Source organism: Zootoca vivipara, chromosome Z, assembly GCF_963506605.1.
Source record: "Zootoca vivipara chromosome Z, rZooViv1.1, whole genome shotgun sequence".
In the NCBI taxonomy this organism is placed as follows: Eukaryota; Metazoa; Chordata; class Lepidosauria; order Squamata; family Lacertidae; genus Zootoca; species Zootoca vivipara.
The window spans coordinates 28,573,752-28,598,178 of NC_083294.1; the positions used below are offsets into that span (position 1 = coordinate 28,573,752).

General features: G+C 44.3%; 2 protein-coding genes across 4 annotated transcripts in view; one reads left to right on the forward strand and one right to left on the reverse strand.

Moving 5' to 3' along the window:
- Window positions 1–4,751, forward strand: part of APOOL (apolipoprotein O like) — a 20,729-nt gene extending 15,978 nt beyond the window's left edge. For 2 of the 3 annotated variants that reach the window (XM_035113860.2, XM_035113859.2), the window contains exon 9: window positions 6–4,749. In XM_035113860.2, the coding sequence (XP_034969751.1) occupies window positions 6–103 (98 nt within the window). In that variant the 3' untranslated portion in view covers window positions 104–4,749. Of the gene's footprint in view, window positions 1–5 lie in introns of all 3 variants that reach the window. The other variant, XM_060270111.1, reaches the window with a different exon arrangement.
- On the reverse strand, window positions 2,099–24,132 carry SATL1 (spermidine/spermine N1-acetyl transferase like 1). Its single transcript, XM_035113669.1, has 6 exons — window positions 24,052–24,132; window positions 17,046–17,097; window positions 14,292–14,372; window positions 7,647–7,748; window positions 6,058–6,098; window positions 2,099–2,269 (listed from the first exon to the last, which is right to left on the reverse strand). Exons 1-6 carry the CDS (start codon window positions 24,130–24,132, stop codon window positions 2,099–2,101), a joined length of 528 nt encoding a protein of 175 aa, XP_034969560.1.
- Window positions 24,133–24,427: the final 295 nt, after the last annotated feature.

The following is a 24,427-nucleotide window of genomic DNA, read 5'->3' on the forward strand; positions in this document are numbered from 1 at the left end:
AACAGATGTGTTGAAGGCAACAAAGTTTAAACCAGACCCCAGCCTCATGGACCATGGCCAGTCCAGCCCAGAAGATGTGGATATGTACAGTACCAGAAGCTAACAGCACAGACTCCCAAAATTTTGGATTACAATAATGATGGGACATTAAAATGGGGAAAGTTGTGATCTATATGTTGGTATTTGATCAGGTAATTCTTCAACCTGATCTTTAACTGCACAGCCAGTTCACTCGCCCTTCATTTCCACTGTATCATTTTTTCCTATTATTGCTACAAGTGTTCTTTTAATTTTTGGAAATCACGAGACAGCCAAAGGGTTTCAGATGAGATTGTCATTGTCAAGCTGGCTATTAATGTAAATCACTTGGAGAAATAGATTTCTGTACCACTCCTGCGCAGATAATGAAGTGATAATGAAAAGAGAAATATTTAAACTTATTTTCCTTGGGCTTATCTTTAGTCCAGGAGATGTGGCTGCTCTACACTGTAGCACTTTGCTAATATGCTGGCCTTTAAAAACTTGCTGTCATTCAGAGGAAAAGGAGGGAACATATTGATAATTATAGTTTATGGATATATAGGTATATATATAATTAAAAATGCATTTCCCAAACTGCTTGCTGTGAAGGTGTGATGGTAGCTTCATATAGGACATGAATTTTCATCTGCTTTCTACGGTCCTTGTGTAGTGGTGAAGAGGGAATTTGCATATAACCTCTGCGGAAGATGCCGAGGCTATGTTCACAGTTGTGAATGCAGGTATTTTCCTATTTCTCCACTTCCAGCTCCTGGGGCTGATTAGTCCTGTCAGGTTTTATTATTTGACCTCAATGCCATTTTGGCCAAGTCACACCCACCTACTCTATTCCTGATACAAAATCGGATGAAGTTGTGCCTGAGCCAAAAAGATCTACCAAAGAGAGCCAGCCAAAAAGGCATACAGGATTAAACAACATGTGCTTCTGAGCACATTCTGAGCCAATACATTTGTTTTTCATACTAAAACTGAAGTGAGCGCACAATCCTTTCACACACAATGCCACTCCTGGTTAGCTTTCTGCAATGCAACAGCCTAACAGGGTGTCATTTTGTCATTGCTATAGTTAAAATAGTTGCTGAAACACTAACTGATCTACTGAAAAGTCATTCTGGGGTCTACTAGTAGATACTGATCTACTTTCTGCCACCCCCTGCTTTATGTGGGTACTGAGATGCTGCCAGTATTGGTGATATAGCAGCAAGCCATGTGTCACAAATGTCATGGTACTGCTTTGGGTAAGGGTAGAAAAAGTGCAAGACCACAGGAACATAGGAAGCTGAGTCAGACAATATGGTCTCTCTGATTCAGATTGTGTACTCTGGTTGGCAAGAGCTCTCTAGGTTTCAGACAAGTGTTTTCACAGCCCTACCCAGAAAAACTGGTGATTGAATCTCGGACTGTATGCAAAGCCTGTGATTTTAATGGTAATACCCAAAATAGGTCCAGTTTTTAAAAAGTGTATCATGTATTCTCTAGTTGTAACCTTTATAAACAGGCAAGTCACTGGAAATCGGGGGACTGAGGCTGAGAAAGAATGGATTGTCTAAGGCAGCCTTTCCCAGCTTGGCATCCTCTGACTTGGAGGCACCAGGGATCAAATCTGGGACTTTCTGCATGCAAGGCAGGTGCTCTTTCCCACAAAGTCCTGTTCTTCCTTCTGGACACAAGCTTGTGCACGCTCTAATACACTAGAGCACCAGCTATTTTTGTATTTGAAGAAAAGCAAGAGGTTTCCTGGCCAGGCCAGCACATTATGTCCCACCTGTGCTCTTTCTCCATATGAGTCACCAGTTGAGTATACCTTTGCTTAAACTGATCCACAAGATTCAGGCTGCATTTGAAGTGTTGAACATCCATGTGACGAAAAAGTAAAGCAATTTATCAAAGTCATGTCAGTCATAAAACACGCACGCTTCTTTTAATTTTTCTTTCTATTTGCACTCTGCTTTGAAGCCACTGTGTTAACCAGAAGTCTTCCCTTGTGAGTTTTTCATTGCAAGCCTGATGAGCACTCCAAGCTTTGAGAGTGATAAAAAAAATGGCAGACTTCCTTCTTTTATTCTCCAGAAGCCATTCTGACTAGATTTTCTTTGTCAAATCTAAAGAGATGCCAGCCTTCTTCAGTGGAAAGGTCTGAAGCACCACGTCTCATGTAGTACTCTATAGATGGCTTGTTCCAAACAACAACAAGGAAATGCATGCAGCTGCAGTTGGTTTCGATTGCTATCTGAAAAGTAAGCACAGGCAATAGCATTTGGGGAAATAGGGGGGGAGGTCCATTGCTGGTAGCCATTTATTGCCTTTCCCTCTATGCCAGACACATCCAAGCTTAAGTTGCCTCCGATCTACCAACAAGTATCAAAAACTAGCAGTGATCTGCTACCCTCCGAAGCCATTTCGATAGGTAGGTAGGTAGATCGATCTTTATTTCACAGATATAGTAGTTATGTTTGGATATCATTATGACAGATCCAAATAGTTACTAGATGGAGAAGTAACTAAACAAGTGAGAAAAGTCAAACTATATTTTTATATTAGTTTGCACAGATCTGAGGAGCCAGCTTCTCTCTCTCTCTGTGTGTGTGTGTGTGTGTGTGAACTCTTTCCCTTCCAAGTTGCTTCCTTCCTTGCTCCATGATTCTTCCTTCCCTGCTTTCTCTCTCTCTCTTTCTTTCTCCTTCAGGCAGTATCCCATCCCACCCCACCGCCAGCACTCAGCACAGCGGGAAGGATAGCAAGCTGGCAGCGTACACACACCCAGCTCTCCCTTGGAGCCAGCAGGGCAGCATCTCCCTCAAGTCCCCCCAGGAGCGCAGTGATAGACCTGTGATCAACCGTAATCGGTCTCAGGTTCCACCAGTAGATCGCGATCGACGTGTTGTACATGCCCGCTCTCTGCCATTTATTACCTTTCCCTCTATGCATTCCCTCTAAGCCATGAGGTTGGTAGCCATCACTACCATCTTGTGGGAGTTACTTTTTTAAACCATTTACATTTAAGCTGCCAGTTAATCTTGTTGCTTGAAATTATTACTGTAGCAAATGCAGAAACAAAACTTGGAGTAAAAGAAAACACAGTTACTTGGCTTTCTTTGCAAGAACCACTGCATTCACGGATTGCACAGAAAGTTGTAGGACTATGATACCTGCATCTAGAGTTGAGTCTAAACTGGGACAACTTAAAGCTCTTTGCTGTTCTCACATTCTTGGGCAATTTTAAGCATTAATACAAGATCAGATATTTGGATATAAGTCATTAATTAGTCACTAATTTGTTAATAATTCCTATAAAACTTTAGCTAGCAAAGTACTTTTCTGGTTCAGAGCCAGTTGATATGTACAGTAGCTGTGGTGGTACATTGCACACCCACCATTTAATTTCTCCATGTTTTATTTAAAGATGCCTATAATTGTTTTCATTTCCACTAACAAATGTCTCAAAGCAACTTACACATCCATAAAATGCACAAAGCTTACAAACAGTTAAAAACAGTGCATCAGAAAATTTTATCTAAGAAGTGCTCATGCAACAATATTAAAAGGATGATTCCTGCCCCATTCAGCTGAGAGGTGAACATCACAAACAGGTAAGAAATTATACTATAGTATGATCCCAATCATAAGCATTCAAGAAGACTTAAAATCCAATCTGTTTTTTTTTTTTGAGGTAAGTTCTAGTCTAGGGTGTAATTTCCACATGGGAATATTTTTCAAACCTGTAACTTTTCCCTCTTTTTCCACCCAGTCTCCCCAAACAAAGGAAGTTGATTAGGATTGCCCTTCTGGAAGAGGATATTGTGTCACAGCTGGAGAACTAAGCTGAGTCACCAGTTGGAATGCAAGTAAAAACTTCATTCATACATATGATTAGATGGTTAAAACTGTCGGTATCCCTTCAGACTACAAGCGACGATCACATGGTTCAATGTATTTTCATACTGAAAGCTTCTCCACACATAGAAAGCTAGCACAACAGTGAGAGTGCAGCTATAACTCCTCCCCCGACATCTAGTTTTATATATGCAAAATTCTGATTTTATTTATTAGTATAGAGGGATTACGAAAGTATTGAGTTAGAAGGGATTTCAAAGGTCACCTAGTTTAGTCCCCTTCATGCCAATGCAGTAAATCCACTGCTACACCATTCTTGATAGGTGGCTGTTTTCTGTTTAGTAACCTCTAAAGACAAGTTTACAGTGTTTCCCCAAAAATAAGACATACCCATAAAATAAGCCGTAGCAGAATTTCTAGGCATTTGCACAATATAAGCCATACCCCGAAAATAAGACATAGTGATAGGTGATGTTCTGAAGGGCACCAAGGAAGAGGCGAGGCTGGACGCAGTGCCCTCCCAGCAACAGAAATCTCCCAAGCCTCCTCCACCCCCCCACCCTCCTGTGCTCCTTGAAGGATGGCCGGTAGTGGGGCAATCACAGGACTTCCAGCTCCCTTCCTACCTCCTGTGCGCTTACCTTTGAAGAAGCACAGCGCCAGGCCGTACAGCTCTTCCAGGCCGAAGCCCCAGTGCCGCTCCAGGCTCAGCACCCCACCATCGCCGTCGCTGCCAACCTCCCCGTCGCTGTCTCAGCCGCCCTACTCGTCCGGCTGCTGCTGCCCGGCTGAGCTCCAGCTGTCCCCGCCCGGCCTCCTCCGTGGCCCCCAGGGGCGAGCAGCAGCCTCACCTCCGCCTGGCCCGGCCAGAGACCTCCAGCCGCTCAGAACTCAGTGCCACTGCGCCCACCATCGCCTGCCTCGCCCCGCGCTGCTCCGCAGGGCAGCCACGTCTCGACGTCCTGCTGCCGCCCAGCGTCCCAGATCTTCCAGCACCTGAAAGGGCGTGGCGGGGCGGAGGCAGGGGAGGAGCAGGAGTTGCTGCTTCTGGAGCCAAGGCTTCCGGCAAGCCTCGCAAAAAGGTGGGGGGGCTTGGCCTCCCCAAGGAACCAGCTCCAGAGGTCCAAATGTAGATTGCTGTACCATACTTAATAAAAAAATAAGACATCCCCTGAAAATAAGCCAAAGTGTGTCTTCTTTTCAGTGTCTTATTTTCGGGGAAACACAGTACTTCCTTACAAGGGAGTCTGTTCCACAGAACAATTTTGCTTCATTTATATGACATCCCTTCAGATATTTGAAGATGCCTGTCCTCTAGATTTAAGCCCAAGTGATAGAACATGGTTTGCAGGACCTTCACCATCTTTGGGGGAAGATGCCATGGCTCAGTGGCAGAGCATACACTGCTTGCAGAAGGTTCCCTTTTCACCTTCTGGCATTTCCAAGTACATCTGGGAATGCCCCCGTCTGAAAGCCTGGAGAGCTGCCGCTAGCCAGTATAGACAATACTGAGTTAGATAGGCCAGTGATAAGATTTGGTAGAAGGCAGGTTTTCTGTGTTGCTGTATTGCTCTCTTTTCCAGTTTATCACTATGCTGCAGTGTCCTGAGCTAGATGCAGCATTCCAGGTGAAGTGAATTTCTCCAGAGTGGAAGAAATTATTACAATCTACATATATTTTTGTTGGTGCATTAGCCCCTTTTTTAAGCCTTCTACTGTGTTCTGTTAGAAATTTCAGTAACTTTTCATGCGTGTTCCTGCATATGCAAGCCCCTACCTGCAGTCTGAAATGTGAACCAGTTGTATCAACAGTTTTTACAATCTCATCTGTTGCTTGTATGAATGAGATTAGAGGTTCTAACCACTGATTCTCTGTTGATCCTCTCTTTTGCTTCTTGATTCTCACAGCTGACTTGAATAATGTAAACCAGGTCTGGGGAACTGGTAGCCCTCCAGATGCTGTTGGTCTCCAGCTCCCATCATCCTCAGTCAGAATGAGCAATAAGGGTGATGGGAGTTGTAGTCCAGCAACATGTGGAGGGCACCAGGCTAGAGAAGACTCTCAGTCAAATTTAATATGTCAGCAGCTTTTTGACTAAAGTAGCTTTAAGTCTATACTATTGAATATATAGCTTACAAAATAAATAAATACAAGTAAATAGAAGACAGGAAAATATAACTTGCCTGGCTTAATCTTTTTAAAAGTTCTGTTCCAATGCCCCAACCTGCCAAAACACAGTTCAGAAAAACCTCAGGTGCCAAAACTTGCAACATACCCATGTGAACAGTATGCCTGCTTTGACAATAAGCTATTTTATCTTCTTTGCCATGAGCCATGAACAAAATAGGAATATTTACAGGTAAAATCGAATGCATTATTCTATACACATTCAAAAAATAAAATTTCTTTGAAATTGCAAAGAAGCCTATACATTTATCATTATTTTGGAAAAGGAAAGAAAATGGAACTGCAAGGCTAGCCTTATTCCACCTAGTGCCTTACAAATTTTGTTGGACTCCCAAGTCCTATCAGCCCCAACTAAGGATGGGTGAATCTATCAATTTTGGTTTCTCATTTTTTTCACACTCAAGTGCGTTCTCCACATTGGCACATCACTTTTAAAAAAAATCTCATGAGAACTTAGTGATATTTTATTGTGCATTTTCCCTCATATATACAACTTTGTATGCAATTTTCTCTAACATATAGCTTTGCATTTTGTATGCTATTTTTACTAATATATGCATTTTTGTGCCCATTTTCCCACACATTACATGGCTTGGGAACTGTAGTGCAAAACTGAAAGAAGTGTGAATCTCCAAGGAAAGCTTGTGGCATTTCAGTTTGTGTATTGTTACAGAAAATGTGAATTAGGAAGCTTTGCTTATAAATGTGGACTGAATCTAGTTTCTCCCCCATCCCTAGCCCCAGCTAGCAGAGCTGATGATCAATGATTATGAGAGTTGTAGTCCAAAACATTGCAGGGCACCAGGTTACTGGTGGTTGTTCAATGTAGAATGTAAATATTTATTTAAGGTGTTTCCCTATACTACCCCATAAAGCTGGTTGCGTAAAATTATTAACACAATAAGCATGAGTAACAATTAGACATAACAAAAAAGGCAAAATGAGAAATAACTCAATATTGAAATCCTGTTCTCCCCTCTCCTCAGGACAAAATGGTTCGTCAGAAGCCACCATGGTTAGTGGCAGTTGGGCAGTCTTAAATTCATTTGTTCACATTCCAAATCAGTGCAAAACTCCCAGTATAAATATTTTTGAAAAGCAATTTCCCTTACATGATTCATTTTTCACTAAGCAAGCCTAGACAGTGTGTATGGTCTTGATGGTCCAAAGGAACAGAAAGCAATATGTTTGGCAGCAGCTTGGTGCAGGAGCTAGGTGCATTTTGTGCACGTTTCACCCTGGTATATGCAATTTTGAACACCTTCCTTGGTTGGACAACTGCATCGCAAAATTGAGTGCAAATTTCAAAGGATGACTTTCAGTTTGTGTTTTGTTTTGGAAAGTGCAAATTAGGTATGATTCCCTTTAAATGCAAACTGCCTTGCCCAACTGGCTGGGGCTGATGGGAGCTACCGTAGGAATCCAACAATATATTGGGGGTCACAGTTTTCCTAACCCAGTTTTAGGCTTTAGGGCTAAGTGATGAGGACTTTATCTCCTAGGTCTTCCCAGTCTCAGCCCAACCACCTAACCACACCTCCACACTGCCTCTCACTTTATTATGTGCAAACAGTGTTATTTTTACCTCTATATTCATCCATAACGTAGAAGTCTTCTAAGTACAACAGCTTGCCAATCCAAGGGTCATAAGTATAGTAATACATAGCAAACCCTACAATGTCGGTATCTGGGGAGACACAAAACAGCTATTATAGGGAAATATTGTGTAAGGCTGTCAATCAGCTAGAGAATTATGAACTAGTTAATTATCTTAGACCGTATCCAACTAAGTTCTACTCAGAGTGCACACATTTGTTTTAGTTTAGTAATGATCATTAATTTCAACAGGTCTACCTGACTAACATTAGATACTACACCTTCCTTTTAAATGATCACTTCAACATAAATAGACCAGAATTTTACTGAATTTGGTAATGGCACCTTTTGTAAGAAGTATTAAATTTGCATTTTTGAAAAGATTTTTTTTTGTCATGGCCCTCCAAAGCAGCCAGGGGAGCAAACAACAAAACCATCATACCTGCCAAGTCCGGGTCGTAAATATCCGGGATCGGCAGCGCGCGCATGACCGGAAGTTGCGTGACGCAACTTCCGGTGGCGCTTCGCCCTTCTATGGGCACCAGAAAATGGCGGCGCCAGCGCCAGAAGTTGCTTCCGCGCATGACCGGAAACACGTAAAAGTGACTTCCGGCGCCGCCATTTTCTGATGCCCATAGAAGGGCAAAGCGCCACCGGAAGTCGCGTCACGCAACTTCCGGTCATGTGTGGAAGCGACTTCCGGCGGCAGCGCCGCCATTTTCTGGTGCCCATAGAAGGGCAAGCGGCACCAGAAAAATGGCCGGGTAATTAGGGTTGCTAACAATTGCATTCTCCTCCACTCATAGCTGCCAAGTATCCCGATTTAAGGGACAATACCGGGATTTTTCGCTAAACGGGAGACCGCCGGGAAACGGTAAGAAAAAAGGTGTTTTCCCGGCGGATACGGGATACTTGGCAGCTATGAAAACCATGTGTTTTTATTTTTTAAGCAAATCAAATATCCTCAATATAAAAGGGCTTACTGTTTAATACAATAAAATGAAAGAGAACCACACTGCTATAAGGAAAAGCCACTTAAATGTTTTTAATTAAAAACATTTTCAGTAACAAAGCCCACATAGTCCCACACCAACATAATGATGCAGTTGTGCCTCAGAAGCCCCATTAATAATTCTGTCTTCCCCCAAACATGCAGAGATGTTCTCCTTTCCTTTGTTCTCAGCGGTCTCACTTTGCCACCAATTTATTATTTATTTTATTTACTACATTTATATACCACATTTTTCTCCATGGAGCTCCTCCTCCACAGCAACAACCCTATGAAGTAGTACTGGCCCAAGGTCACCCAGAGAGCTTAATAACTGAGTGGGGATTTGAACCCTGATCTCCCAGGACTTGGTCCGACACTCTAACCACTATACCACACTGGCTCCAATCCTCTCTGCACTCAGTACCTGCGCTGACTATTAGAGCAGCAGAGGTTGGTTAGTTTGGGTAGGTGGGGGCTTTGCTCCTCCAACTTCAGTCTACCTTCCACTAGCGTCCTCATGTCTACCGTCTTAACTGCAGCTAGGCCAGGTTGTGGCACTGCCTCTCAACTTCTCCCTCCTTAATCCCATTGTTGCCCTTGTAGAACTCAGCAGCCAGGAGGATGGAGACATAGCAAAATTAGTTCACTCTGCCTGTCATTGACTCTGGCTCTACCTGTTGTTTACTCTGGCGCCACCTTCCGTTGGTCTCCCTGCCTTCCATCCTACCAGTCCCAATGGACATTAACCACCACTGTATTAGATGCAATGATATCATCTTGGTGGGTGGAAAGAAAAACAAGAGCCTATATTGTACTTGTCTTTCCACCCCTAGAGAGTATTTTAATAGCTCAGACATAGGGAAGGATTGGAGAAACTGTGTGAGAGGTAAATTACCTCTCTTTCCCAGCACTACTGCGCTAAGCCAAATACCTCTTCCCCAACCACTGACTAAGCTCTAAAAAGAGCCAGGATCAAAGGGCTCACATTTTAAATATCTTCATATTCTTGGTGGGGGGGTGTTAATTTCGTTTTTGTTGCACAGTTGACCCATTCTCCCTCCCATCAGGATATGCCAAGAATTGCTTTTGAAACATTTACTAGATTCAAACACCATTTGCCACCCAGCAGGGTGGTATGCATCTGTGACTAACAGAACACAAATTTAAAAGCCTCTTTTGGATTGTGAGGCTATTGCCAGACCTTTAATGTTTAGCTTATTTTTTTTAAAAAAAATAATAATAATTCTCCAGGCAATTAAAAGGATCAAGGGTGTCATCTTTTAGGACAGGGGTTCCCAACAAAATTTTCTTGAGGACCCCTCATCAAGCCGCTATTGTGACAAGGACCCCCATTAATTCCTAATCCTAAATCTTTGTTTTGCAAAGAGGCAGCACGCACCAGGGAGGAGGGAGGGGAATGGCGAAGACAGGGTACCTGTGCAGTAGCGCACAAATGAAGCCAACGCGCGCAAAGCATCTTGGGGAGGTGAGCGTTAGTAGAATGCGCGCGCTGCCTCTTTGCAAAACAGTAGTGTTTGTAAAGTGCCACTTAACGGCATACAGCAGAACTACTGCCTCTATCTAATTCTAGTTTTGCGCTAGACTCTGCTCATGCAGGAAGTGGCCAAAACAAAAAATCTGTTATCATATGAAATATATTTAATATATTTTTTATTCTAATAGCATCTTGCGGACCCCTCTGGCATAGCTCGCGGACCCCTGGGGGTCCCCGGACCACCTGTTGGGAACCACTGTTTTAGGACATACTATGTGCCTCTTTTGGTCAAATGGCATGAGGTTCAAAAACATGTGCTGAAACTCATTTAAAATAGTAGAAAGTATTTTGAGGGAAGTAGCAATCCGTTGGTGACAAGCAATTCCAAAACAAAGTAGAATATTCTCCACACTTTAAATTCCAAGGAGTGCAAGTTACATGTTTTAGGTCCCAGGTGACTGGGGGTTCCTGTGGGGAGATATTTATTATTGCCTTTCACATGAGTCTCAGTGATTTACTGTACAAACATAAAACTGAAAAACAGTTTCGAAAAGAATAGGAAAAATCCAGCTAAATACAGGCTTGCAAACAATACAAGGTAAAGGTAAAGGGGCCCCTGACCATTAGGTCCAGTCGTGACCGACTCTGGGGTTGCGCGCTCATCTCGCATTATTGGCCGAGGGAGCCGGCATATAGCTTCCAGGTCATGTGGCCAGCATGACAAAGCCGCTTCTGGCAAACCAGAGCAGCACATGGAAACGCCGTTTACCTTCCCGCTGTAGCGGTTCCTATTTATCTACTTGCATTTTGATGTGCTTTCGAACTGCTAGGTTGGCAGGAGCTGGGACCGAGCAACGGGAGCTCACCCCGTCACAGGGATTCAAACCGCCGACCTTCTGATCGGCAAGCCCTAGGCTCAGTGGTTTAACCACAGCGCCACCTGGGTCCCACTTGCAAACAATACAAAGTGAACATTTAAAGCAGAAACCTTTCTCTTGAAATGTAGAAGCTTGTCAAAGCAATAATGTCTTCTATTTTCCCCCAAAGTAAAGTGGGCCCACGATTTACCCTTAATTTACCTGCGCGATCAGAACCTTAGGCACACAGCTGAAAAATACCATAGTTGGAGAGCAGGGGAAACCCACCGCAGAAAGAGCTTTTTAAGCCCTCCACTTTGCTTATCTGGCTCTGGGAACTTCCCAGCATAAAACCCACTTAAGTGGTGGGCCCACTATATCTCAGTAGGGATGCTGTTCCACAGAACAGGGGCAGTGGCTATGAAAACCCTGCTCTGAGTTGTTGGGTTAAGTTAGCCATATTGAATTGTATGCTGTTGGTAGATTCATGCTGTTGTCTTGTTGGGCTGTGTATGTGATAAAGGGGAGCCATGCTGGAGTGAAGGCATCCTCTTCTATTTCTCCCCATATCAGTTTCATTCTATTGGTTAGCTTTTCTAGTAAGGCTGTTTCCCATACTACTTGATACCATTGTTCCATGTTTATTCCAGACAGGTCCCTCCAGTGTCTGGCTATGATGTTTCTGGCTGCTGAGAGTAGGTGGGGTATGAGCTCTTTATAGGGTGAGTGGGCATTGTTATCTGGGAAGATGTTCAGTAGAGCCAGTTCTGGGGTGACTTCTAGTACCTGTTTAGTTATTTTGCTTATTTCTTGTATGACTGTCATCCAGAAGAGTTGGGTTTGGTGGCATTCACACCACATGTGGTGGTATGTGCCTGTGGAGGTGCAGCCTTGAGCATTTTGGTGAGGTTCTTGGGTGTATCAGTGCTGTTTCTGTGGTGTTTGGTACCATCTGTAAGTAAGTTTCAGAGTGAGTTTTTTTCACTGATATGGATTTAAAGGGAGGTTTAAACCACATTCTAGTCAATTGGGTAAGTTAATTTCAAAGCCTATGTCATTTTTGATTGTGTGAAGAGGGTTTGTGGGGCTTTGGAGCACTGTTTTGTATATTGTAGATACCACCCCCTTGCTATGTACCGTTGTTGTTAGAAGGCTTTCGAAGGTGGTCAAGGGGCTAGTGGCTGCTGATTTTACTGCTGGGTTGTTTAAGGTGTGTAGTTGGTGGTGTGTTAGCCAGGATATTTGTTTGTTTTGTATTTCTTGTGTCAATATGGGTTTGTTATTTTTGTAGAAGTCTGCTATGCCATATAGGCCTTTGGCTTGCCAGGTTTTTATCTGCAGATTTGATTTTGTGCTGCATGGTGGAATAGTGGATGGTGAGCCAGGGGGATTAGTGGGGATTGGGTTGGGGACAGTTTGCCAACTTCTTCCTTCCATGTAAGCATGGTCTGTGTCAGTCTCGCTCAAACTTGGCCCTCCAGATGTTTTGAGACTACAGTTCCCATCATCCCTGACCACTGGTCCTGCTAGCTAGGGATCATGGAAGTTTTAGGCCAAAAATATCTGGAGGGGCGAGTTTGAGGAAGCCTGGTCTGTGTGAACCTGTTTAGTGTGGTGGGGATTTTCCTTAGTTTGTTTTGGAGGAAAGTATATGCTGGGGTAGGGACGCAGGTGGCGCTGTGGGTTAAACCACAGAGCCTAGGGCTTGCCTATCAGAAGGTTGGCGGTTTGAATCCCTGCGACGGGGTGAGCTCCCGTTGCTTGGTCCCAGATTCTGCCAACCTAGCAGTTCGAAAGCACGTCAAAGTGAAGTAGATAAATAGGTACCGCTCCAGTGGGAAGGTAAACGGTGTTTCCGTGTGCTGCTCATGCTGGCCACATGACCTGGAAGCTGTATGCCGGCTCCCTCGGCCAATAACGCGAGATGAGTGCCACAACCCCAGAGTCGGTCACGACTGGACCTAATGGTCAGGGGTCCCTGTACCCTTTACCTTTGTATGCTGTGGTGGGAGTGTTTGTGATTATGTCTCTCTCCAAGTGTATCCATTGTTTCTTCTCATCTTCTAGAATGTATGGGATTATGTGGCGCACATGGTTGGCGATGTAGTATAGTTCTATGTTGGGGATTCCCCATCCTCCTTCTGAGGTAGGGAGATACAGGTGTTTGGGGCATATTCTTGGCATTTTGTGTGAGAAGATAAACGAGTGTAGTTTTTTTCTGCCATTTGTGGAGTTGGGTTGGTTGAATGCAGATTGGAAGGGTTTGCAATAGGTAGTTTAATTTTGGAAGGGTAATCATTTTGATCATGACTATTTTATCTGAGAGAGTGAAGTTAGTATTGCTCCATCTTGTCAGGTCTTTGTTAATTTGTCACCATAGGGGTTTGTAATTGTGGTGGTATAGTTTTTTGTAGTTTCTGGTTATCTGTACCCCTTAGTGCGGCAGAGTTTTATCTTTGTGATGTTGGTGAATTCTTTTTGGATATGCGCGGAGTGTTGAAGGACATAGCCTCAGATTTTGCAAAGTTTACTTGTCGGCCCGATAACATTGCAAATGTGTTGAGTTCTTTGGTTAAGGTGGTTGCTGTGTTGATGGGGTCTGGTGTTGTGACCATTAGGTCATCTGCAAAGAGCCCAGATTCATAGGTTTTGCCTTTTATTTCCACTGCCTTGATGTCAGGCTGCCCAGATTTGGATTGCTAGAGGTTCCAGGGCCAGGATGAATAGGAAAGGAGACAATGGGCATCCTTGTTTCGTGCACAATGTACTACCCCTCTCCTAACACCCCTTATACTCATAGGTGGAGCAACGGATGCCAAAAATGACCTAAGTTAGTTTTTACACACAAACACACTTTTTGATCCAGGCAGGCAGACAAGAGGAGCTCAATGCTACATTCCCTCAGGGAGGGGTATAGCTAGGGTGGGGTTTGCTAGGATGAGAGTACCAAAGTTCAGTTAGGGAGGCTTAGAAGGTTGCAGTTGAACTGTGAGCCTCAGCATTTCTAGTCATGTGGCCCTCCAAATGTCAATGGCCCCCTCACCCACATCAAGCCCATTCAGCATAGCCAGAAGTGATAAAGTTATAGTCCAGCAACTTCTGGAGGCCCACAGGTTCCCCACCCTGACCTACCTAGACCCTACTATCTTCTGAGGTCCTTCTCTGGGTACCCCCACCAGATGCAGGCCAGTGGGTAGCTTCTTGAGGTGGAGCATTTTCACTGCTGGCAGTCATTCTATGGGATGCCTAGTTATACAAATAAATGATAACTTTGTTTTCTTGAAAGCTTACCCTCCATTGCATCATCCTTATTTGCTTCTGCTATTAAACACTGGAAGAAAGGACGTGATCCGAAACCATCTCGAAGCAAATCTGAAATGTTTAGATAGTTGAATAAAGCACTAAAATATAGTCCCAAGATAAAATAAGATTAGTAATATGTAGTAGTCCTAAGTAGTACGGTAGTACTAAGTAGTAGTAGTAGTAGTAGTAGTAGTAGGGTGGGGTGGGGTGCAAGGGAGGGAGGGTTAGGGTTTGTTGTTGGTTTGGCCATGTTCTTGTTTTTATTATGTATTGGGGGGGGGGGGTCCTTGTATTTTTTATGTTGCAAATCGCCCTAGGATCTCTCAGCGGCTTTTGACACCATCGACCATAACATCCTTCTGGATCGTCTAGAGGGTTTGGGAGCTGGGGGCACTGTCATGCAGTGGTTCCGCTCCTTCCTCCTGGGCCGTGTTCAGAAAGTGGTGGTGGGGGATGAGTGTTCAGACCCCTGGGCTCTCACTTGTGGGGTGCCTCAGGGTTCTGTCCTCTCCCCCATGCTTTTTAACATCTATATGCAGCCGCTGGGAGAGATCATCAGGGGGTTTGGGCTGGGTGTCCATCAGTATGCTGATGATACCCAGCTCTACCTCTCTTTTAAATCAGAACCAGTGAAGGCGGTGAAGGTCCTGTGTGAGTGCTTGGAGGCGGTTGGAGGATGGATGGCGGCTAACAGATTGAGATTGAATCCTGACAAGACAGAAGTACTGTTTGTGGGGGACAGGAGGCGGGCGGGTGTGGAGGACTCCCTGGTCCTGAATGGGGTAACTGTGCCCCTGAAAGACCAGGTGCGCAGCCTGGGAGTCATCTTAGACTCACAGCTGTCCATGGAGGCACAGGTCAACTCCGTGTCCAGGGCAGCTGTTTATCAGCTCCATCTGGTACGCAGGCTGAGTCCCTACCTGCCCACTGACTGTCTCTCCAGAGTGGTGCATGCTCTAGTTATCTCTCGCTTGGACTACTGCAATGCGCTCTACGTGGGGCTACCTTTGAAGGTGACCCGGAAACTACAACTAATCCAGAATGCGGCAGCTAGACTGGTGACTGGGAGCGGCCGCCGAGACCACATAACACCGGTCCTGAAAGACCTACATTGGCTCCCAGTACGTTTCCGAGCACAATTCAAAGTGTTGGTGTTGACCTTTAAAGCCCTAAACGGCCTCGGTCCGGTATACCTGAAGGAGCGTCTCCACCCCCATCGTTCTGCCCGGACACTGAGGTCCAGCTCCGAGGGCCTTCTGGCGGTTCCCTCACTACGAGAAGCCAAGTTACAGGGAACCAGGCAGAGGGCCTTCTCGGTAGTGGCACCCACCCTGTGGAATGCCCTCCCACTAGAGGTCAAAGAGAACAACAATTACCAGACCTTTAGAAGGCATCTCAAGGCAGCCCTGTTTAGGGAAGCTTTTAATGTTTGATGGATTTCTGTATTTTAATGTTTGATGGATCTCTGTATTTTAGAATTTCTGTTTTGTTGGAAGCCGCCCAGAGTGGCTGGGGGAACCCGGCCAGATGGGCGGGGTATAAATAATAAATTATTATTATTATTATTATAGGAGCTACAGATGAATGGCAGTATACAAATTTAATAAATAATAAAAATGAATGATAATGTTGCCACCAGCACCTTCGCAAAGTAGAATTCTGGGCGGATGTGGGATCGCAGCCATAATGGGTGTAAAATCAGAGGCTCACCCAAACAAAACTGTATTGTTGGAGCTCTTTTCTTTGGACAGCAACATGTGAATTGTGTTGGCACAAAAAGATCAAAGACCAAAACAGGCATCTTCAGCAATATGCAGATCTGATGCAAGGCCAGACCGCATGAACACCAGCCTTTTTGCTAAATCTGTTTGAACAGGGGTAGGCAGGTGCTGATGGGTTTGAAATTCCTGCGTGTAAATAACCAGCATGTTAGGGAGATGTTAGACTAGTCTAGTCTTGGCCAACCACAGCGTCCTTCAAACATCTTGGAGTTGGAGTCCAAACCATTCAGAAGGTGTCAGGTCATTTGAGCTAGAATCATCTTCCCTCACATTAGTTTTCTGTGAGCCAAATTACACTTGAAATGTGGATTTGCACAATGTGCAAGTTTTTCCCCCCCCCAAATGCAAATTGCAGGGTGGGTGGGTGGGTGTGTTAGAAAGATGATCAAATTGACCACAGCAAGGATGGAAACTGGTTCAGTTCCATCTCAGTTCTTCCTCTGATCCGAAAATTACCACCAGCATCCTGCCACCAGGTGATGCAATTTGTATTTAAAAATAAATAAGTATATTTAAAAAACCAGCTTGTTAAGTGCAAAGGCATCACATTTACTTTGGTTGTATATAGAGGTGGGAATTTGGCTTCTGAGGATGACTTAAAGGAAGTGCCCAGGCCATGGAGCATATATCTCATCAGCCTGTGAGAACTTTTGCTGTAGCTCCAACACCACCTTCCCTAAGGGGTTGCTGCTAAAGACATGTCTGCCTTGAGGGGAGGCAGAAGCGAGGGAGCCCAGGCCATCAGCTCCCAGTTGGCATAAGAGGATGTCAGTCTCCACCTTATATAATGTATTTGTTCTAGTGTTTTAAAATTGTAAACTGTATTGGAACAACAACAACAACTGATTCTTCACCTGAAGGACAGGGCAGAGGACTTGATCGCATATTACGCTCTGAAGAAGGCCTGGAGGTAAAATAAATAGCAGCCTCCTAAATTTAACACGCTAGGCATCCACCTTACCTGTTTCTGTTACTTTTACTGCATTAGGCATGTTTTCAAAAGCAGCAAGTTCCTGCCGAGAGAAGAAACCAGAGTATCACCAAAATAGCAAAGCAGACTTTAAAAACAACAGCACTGTGAAAGATTAGAATGGTGTTGTTAGTGAGGGTCATCTCCTTGATATAAGGAGAGCCCTGAGAGATTAGGCCAGGCACCCCCAAACTGCGGCCCTCCAGATGTTTTGGCCTACAACTCCCATGATCCCTAGCTAACAGGACCAGTGGTCAGGGAAGATGGGAATTGTAGTCCAAAACATCTGGAGGGCCAAAGTTTGGGGATGCCTGGATTAGGCCACATGCCCATCTAGTCAAGCATCCTGTTCCCAGAATGACCAATCGGATGCCCTATAGCAGTGGTCTTCAACCAGTGTGTTGTGGCACCCTGGGGTGCCTTGGAATGATAGTCACATCTGGCATCTGGCCACAGAGCCACACTGGCCTCTGACCCTCTTTCCTTTCCTCCCTTCTCTGATGCTTGTTGCAGCCGCCCTGGCTACAAGCTCTGCAGGCGAATGGTGCCTCTGGGACTGGCCAGGGGGTGCTGGTTATACCAGGAGCTGAGGCAGACTAAGCAAGCAAGTGGGTGAGGGAACCCAGCCAGCCAGTCCACCAGCCACTGCTGTTGGGAATGGATGGACAAGTAGGAGGGCAGGCAGGCAGGCAGGCACTGCACTAGGCTTTCTTATGCTTGTGTGGAATACCTGCCTGGGAGCTGTGTCTGGTGCCAAAGGGGAGCCTTTCCACCATGCAGGCAGAAATGCTCTGAATGCCCTGAGATCTTTGGATGAAGGGTGGTATACTGACTTAATAAATGTAAATAAATGAATAAAGGAGAAGAACTTTGACATGAATATAAGAAGAGCATGTGGCCCACCATCCTGTTCTCATAGTGCCCAACCAGATGCCTGTGGGAAACCTACAAAAAGGACCTGGGTGCAACAATATTCTCCTTCCCCCCTTGTGATTCAGAGGTAGTACATAGCCACCATGGCTGGTAGCCATTGCTTACCTTCTCCTCTGTGAAACCAGGAGTGGTGGAAGAATTATCACGCAGGGTTGAATATTCGTGATCCCTCCCCAACAGGGAAACTGCGACAGAGACAGAATCTGGCAAGTTTTGGGGAGGCTGGTGGCAGTGCCACTTACACAAGCAAAGTGATGGTGACAGGGATGCTTAGATTCCTTTCCAAGGTGCCAGAACTGGGGGGGGGGGACCTTCTGGCTCATGGGCCTCATTAGCCACAGCAACCTGCCCAAAATTTGATACCAGATATGACACCAGGTGTGTCTTTGGGCAAAGACAGGTTTGCAAACACCAACAACCGGCTACTAATTAGCTGCAGTTGTGTCTGGTACACGCAAATAAGGAATGGAAAACATGACATGGGAGCCTCTGATAAAAGGCAAGTAAAGGGAGAACAGCAAGCTCCACACACACACACCTGTCACTCCCCCTCCTCCCGCCAGAGGCCACAAAGAATAACCATGAGAACAGAGAGTTTATGTTTTTAAACCCTGGGACATCCAGGTTTTTGAAATTATTCACTGGTGTAATGCTGTACAGGATAATGTTGACCCACTTGTTTTATTAGGAGCCTTATAGAGTATCAGAACAAGTCAATGAATATTTGTTAGGCTGATTTGTTCTATGACGTACTTCTATTTTTGTATTTTTCATAACAACAACAACTACTACTACTACTATTTTGCTCCATAAATATTTGGGCTGTAAGCAATAGATTATGTTGTATCACATGTATACATCTCTAAGCTGCCCACTGCACAAACCTTCCAATAAGTAAATAAAAAAGAAATATTATTTTTGTGTGTGCAAGTTTTAAAGCAATGGATTGAGATGGAAACAGGATGGAACAGATTTATGAGCAAACCCCTTCAAAGCAGAGACTTTGATAATTGATATTAATCATTGGAATATTCCATGCCATGAGTAATAATATGCTGCTGCTTCTCTGTGGAACTTGCTAACAGCCTGCTGTTTGTTCTTGTTACTTGCTGCTGCTTTTTGTTTTGCCAAGAAAGTTATGGAAGTGCTTTCCATAACTCAGTGTCAGAACCCTGGCTTTGCAGGCAGAAGGTGCTAAGTTCAATCCCCATCGTCTCCAGTTTAAAGGAACTCGGATAGCTAAGCTGATAAATTGTTCTGCCACAGAGATACCGCCTGCAGCAGATAGTACCGGACAATCTAGGCAAGTTATAGGGAAGTAATATAACAGCAGCATTATGGGTCCCTGGAACACAATCTGCAAGCTGTATTATTCATTTCCTTATGGTGGCTTGCATAAAGAATACGTGATTCCTTCTTAACCACGGTTATACGGGTAGCTCAGGGTTCTTTCACATTGCACAAAGCTTCAATGTCAGTGGGGCTGAAAAGCGGTGTGTGGTGGGACCGTTTCTGAGCATGCTCGGGAAGGCGTTGGAACCTTCAGATCAACCTTCATCAACTTGGTGACCTCCATATGTTCTGGACTACAAATCTAGCTCTGGCTGGGGATAGTGGGAGTCCTTGTACAAAACATTTCGAGAACAGCAAGTTCATACCCTTCCTCAGACAAAAATACAGTGGTACCTTACTTACAAATTTAATGCGTTCTGAACACACATTTGTAAGTCGAAAAAAATTGTAAGTCGAATCCCATAGGAATGCATTGTGAGAAAAAAATCGTAAGTCGAAGCAACCCTATCTAAAAATTTGTAAGTAGAAAAAATCCTATCTAAACCGCATCCAAGATGGCGGACGGAGCTCCATTCGTAAGTAGAAACATTCGTAAGTAGAGTTATTCGTAAGTAGAGGTACCACTGTAGGGGCTTTTCTCACTAAACACCCCCCCCTACTGATCCTCCACAACCACACTACATTTTTTGTGTCCCACCTCTAAAGCATTTCCAATCAGAATAAGGGCGGGTGACACCACCACTAGACCAATGGGACACAGCACACACACCCTACACTGCCCTAAGAAAACCCCTAAATCCAGATTTTATACTATTCTTCGGTAGATTTACAAAAAAGAAATTCGCACACAAGTAAATTTTTAGAAAGGGGCAAGGTTAGGCACGAACACACAAAGCATTTTTATAAAAAAGAAAAGTCGACTCCTTCCACTCTACTCCCGCTTTCTTACTGTTTTGGAAATCCAGGGGGTGGGCACATCTTTATAGTTGTTAAATGTTAAAAATATTATGCATAAACGTATCCTTTTGACTTGACAGCTCAGGGAAGTTACCTAGTTTTTTAAAAATCATATAAATTCAACTCCAGTTTCCTTCATTCCAACGCTATTTTGCCCTTGAAAAGGGACTCTAGGAAGTACACAGAGGCACTTTGTTGGCCAAGCCTAATCCCATCATCAGACCCACCCAGGTGGCAGACGATGCAAAACCAGGACCTTATTGTTCTTTTGCTGTGGATACTCAAGAAGTTCCTCCCGGTACTTATCACACATTTACTTTTGCCCCGAACCATTACCCTTATGTTAATCTTGTTTACCAGTATATTAATATTGTATGTACCTCCCCTTTTCTGATGTTTAGTTATGTAACTATGATGTAGGAACGACACGTGGGAAGCTTTAAATAAAAGTTCTTGTAACCCTGTTCTCAGTGTTCAGTCTTGGCTTGAACCTGTTGCGCAATAAACCTTGCTATATTGCTCCGGTTGGTGGCTGGACTCCTTCCTTTATTCCGCAGTGGACCGCGGGCTCTTGCCTGACGAGCTGGGTGGCTGAGCAGCCTCGCACCCAGAATTTTCCCTAACATACTGCCCAGGGTGATCCTGCCCTCTGCCTGCCCCTCAGAGCCGACATGTCACAAAGGGCTGCACTTCTGCGGTGGAAGCCTCTCCTGCTCCTGCTCCTCACATGCTTTACAGCAGCTGCCATGACCTGCCCCAGGAAGGATGCTGGCGGCAGCAGCCATGGAGAGGCAACAGGATGCTCCCTCACAACCGCAGCTGCTAACATTGTCATCACTTGGGACAAGTGCCGGTTCATCCTCCTCCTCCCAGAGCTCGGCGGCAGTGCTGGCGGCAGAGATAGAGACATTCTGGGACCAAATCAGAAACTGGGACAGCTTTCATAATTGTGGGACTGTCCCTGGAAAATCGGGACACTTGGAGGGTATGCAAGGCTATATTAGGAAGGATTCAGCACCTTCCTGGACCCCAACATGCCCTCCACCACCAGGGCAAAAATGAAAGCAGCCCTGGATATGCTTTTTGGACGTTCCTTCCCATGGTTCCCAGTGAGAGGGGAATTCTTTAATGGGTGGGGTAGGAGAACGCTGGAAAGGGGCAGATGAGTGCAAGAGAGCTTCACTTGATGGCATTGGGCCCACTGAAAGAGCCACACACACACCTTCCACCCCAAAGGCCTGGGGTTTAGACTGATCTGCCTGTCAACATCAACAACACAATCCCAATGATGTTTACTCAGAAGTGAGTCCCACCAAGTTCAATAGTTGTTATCTAATAAGTGTGTTTAGGTTTGTAGCATTTTTTAAAAACTAACATCATAAGAAATAAGGAACCATGGTTGCAGTGACTCCTCCATAGTAGGGGGGGGGGACCTCAGCTTATATTAAATCTGATATATATTAATATATTAATATATTAAATCAGTACTAATCTACTGATATTAAGTCTCTTCCTAGAGACACTTGAAAAACTCTGGAGATCATCTATTTGTTCAGGTTTTGGGTGACTGTTATTGTTGTATTAATTGGTTTTCCTTTCCTTAAAATTTTTTATACGAAATTAAAAAATATATACACATTCCAGATTTTCTCTATAAAAAAACACACCAAACCAAACAAAATATGCCGAAACAAACACACATCTAACTCTGGGTTGCCTCCATCATTGCTGCAGATTGGCCCGTTTATGGAAGCTGACAAAGTCCAAATAATATTTTTCATGGAAGTCCCAAGGGCAGTGCCAACACTCTAAATAAATTACGTCAGTTAGTAATCCATAGCTTTCCCTGGGTCACTGGCAGAGATCAGCCCAAGGTCTCTCTGTTGGTAGGAGAGATAAAATTCTTCTATATGTTGCACAATGCAACTTGTTGTGCCTTTTCCTTGGAAACAGCTCAGATAAGATAGCTTCTCTGAAAGCAACAAACCACAATTTCTGGTTCCATATTTCAAGAGGCAAACCTGCATGGTTAGTTTCCCAGCTCAATATATGTTTTAATATGTACCCTGCTTTGAGATGGAGCAGGGTGCACATCCAATTTTTTCTAAGAGAAACTGGTACATACCAGCTTTTAAATGTCCTGGAGCATTAGAACAAGAGCTCTTTGCACAGAAAGCTACAGGTGCGCTACTTGCCATCCTAAGAGCTGTTCTGTTTGCAAAATATACACCTTGCCTTAATCACTGGAATACTGGTAGCTAATGACAACATTTAAAAGGGGTAATTCAGTTTTAAAACAGGAAGATAAATTGATAAAACTGCTGACGGAATAGCATGGTTTTAAACTGCTAAAAGAGAGGGGGGTCAGAAATCATAGAAACTGCATCCATTTTTTCAAAATGCTAATTAAAGGACTGCTTTCTCTGCCTGGCTATCTCCTTGATTGCATTTGGGCAACAGATAAAGGGCTAAATTAGATGTGATGTTAAATATGTTATTTGACCGAATGTGCATTTTTTTTTTAAAAAAAAAATGTATATGGGTGTGGGTGGAAGGCAGGAAAAGTACGCAGGATCGCAATGATCTTGGGCGAAGAGGAGGGGTTTGTCTTTCTTAGCAACCATTAACAACACAGACCTGTTGATGTTTATTCAGAAGGAAATCCCACCGAGTTCAATGGGGGTTACCAACCATAGAGATCCAGTGTGGTCTAGAACCTGAAAAACCAGGGTTCCAAGAAGTTTTCTGAGCAACCTTGGAATACTGTAGTCATATTTGTTGTCAGAAGAAGTGTGCATGTTACCTTGAGCTTGTTAGAGGAAAGTGGGGTGGGGATATAAATTTAATGAAATAAAATAAATGAACTTGGCTGTGCTGTAATAGCCCAGCACCGCCAGCCCTCCCCCCTCCCTCAGCTGGCCCCCTGGGGGAAGCCATTCCATTTGACGGCCTCACCAGAAGAGACAGGAAGCAGAGCATGCTTGCTGCTATGCTAGCAGAAGACACACTCATTAGTGTCACCCACGGCATTACAGCCCCCAAAGACTTTTATTTTCTTGTCTGCTTTTGTGTAAAATGAACCTGTTAATTTTGTAAATGGCATTGGTTTTGCATTGAGGATTATTATATGACTTGTTGTGGTGATTTTATGTGGCTTTACTATCTGCTCTCCTCTTTGTTTTATACAGTATTTAAAGAGTTTTCACAAATTATGTATTATTTTAATTGCCTAGTTTATAATGTTTTATAGTGGCTCCTTTCTCTGGTATGATCTATGATCCTAAAAATGTTTAAATCTTCCTTTCCTTCCTTCCTTCCTTCCGAAATTACCGCAATCATACTTATCTGTCAGTCTAGCAGTTTATAGGATTGGACTGTGTTTCATGACATTCCTAAGCCCAGGGGTCGCCAATGAATACAATGGCAACTTGGAGAACTCCTCAAGATGGCCCTCAGCCCAATGCCCTCTTGGTCATCAGGTAGTGAAGGTAATTACCCTTTTCTCCGTTGAGAAAAGAGTGGAAGAGTGATGCTCTTTCTCACTTCCTCTTTCAGTGCTCAGCTTAATTCTCTTGGATCCATTTTTTTTACTCTGATCCAATTTTTACCCTGATATTTTGGAAGAAGGAAGTGTGTGTCTCTGTGTCTTTCTCTGTTCTTGTCTTTGGGTAGGGATGGGCAGATTCAGGGGAATGGGAGAGAGATGAACAGAAAGGGAGGCACCCACACAACTCACTCAAAAATCCAAATGTGTCCAATGGCCTAAAAATTGAACTTCCCTTCTCTACAGCCTCTCTCCCCACCCCCCGCTTACTTTGATGAGACGCAGGATTTCCGTACAGTCCCGTGGTTCTGCTGGACGAACCCGGAAGCGGTTCGGATTGTTGCCAGACATCATGAGAGCATGAAGCAGCAGCAAAGGTGCTGATCACTTCCCACAAGGGAGCTTGAGTGCTGCTGGGCCTCTCCTTGGGGGACTGACTTCATTCACCATCTCCAACGGCTATTGTTAGCCAAGGCACAAAAAATAAAAGGTGGGAAAAAGATGTTCTTCCTCCCCACCCTTCCCCACCCTGTTTTCTCCTTTCCCCTTTACATAGGTGGGGATTTGACTTTCTGCTGCTGCCCAGTTTCCATCCCACCTTGTGCTTCAGTTGCTGGTTGAGCCATTAAGCATATGTGGATCATAT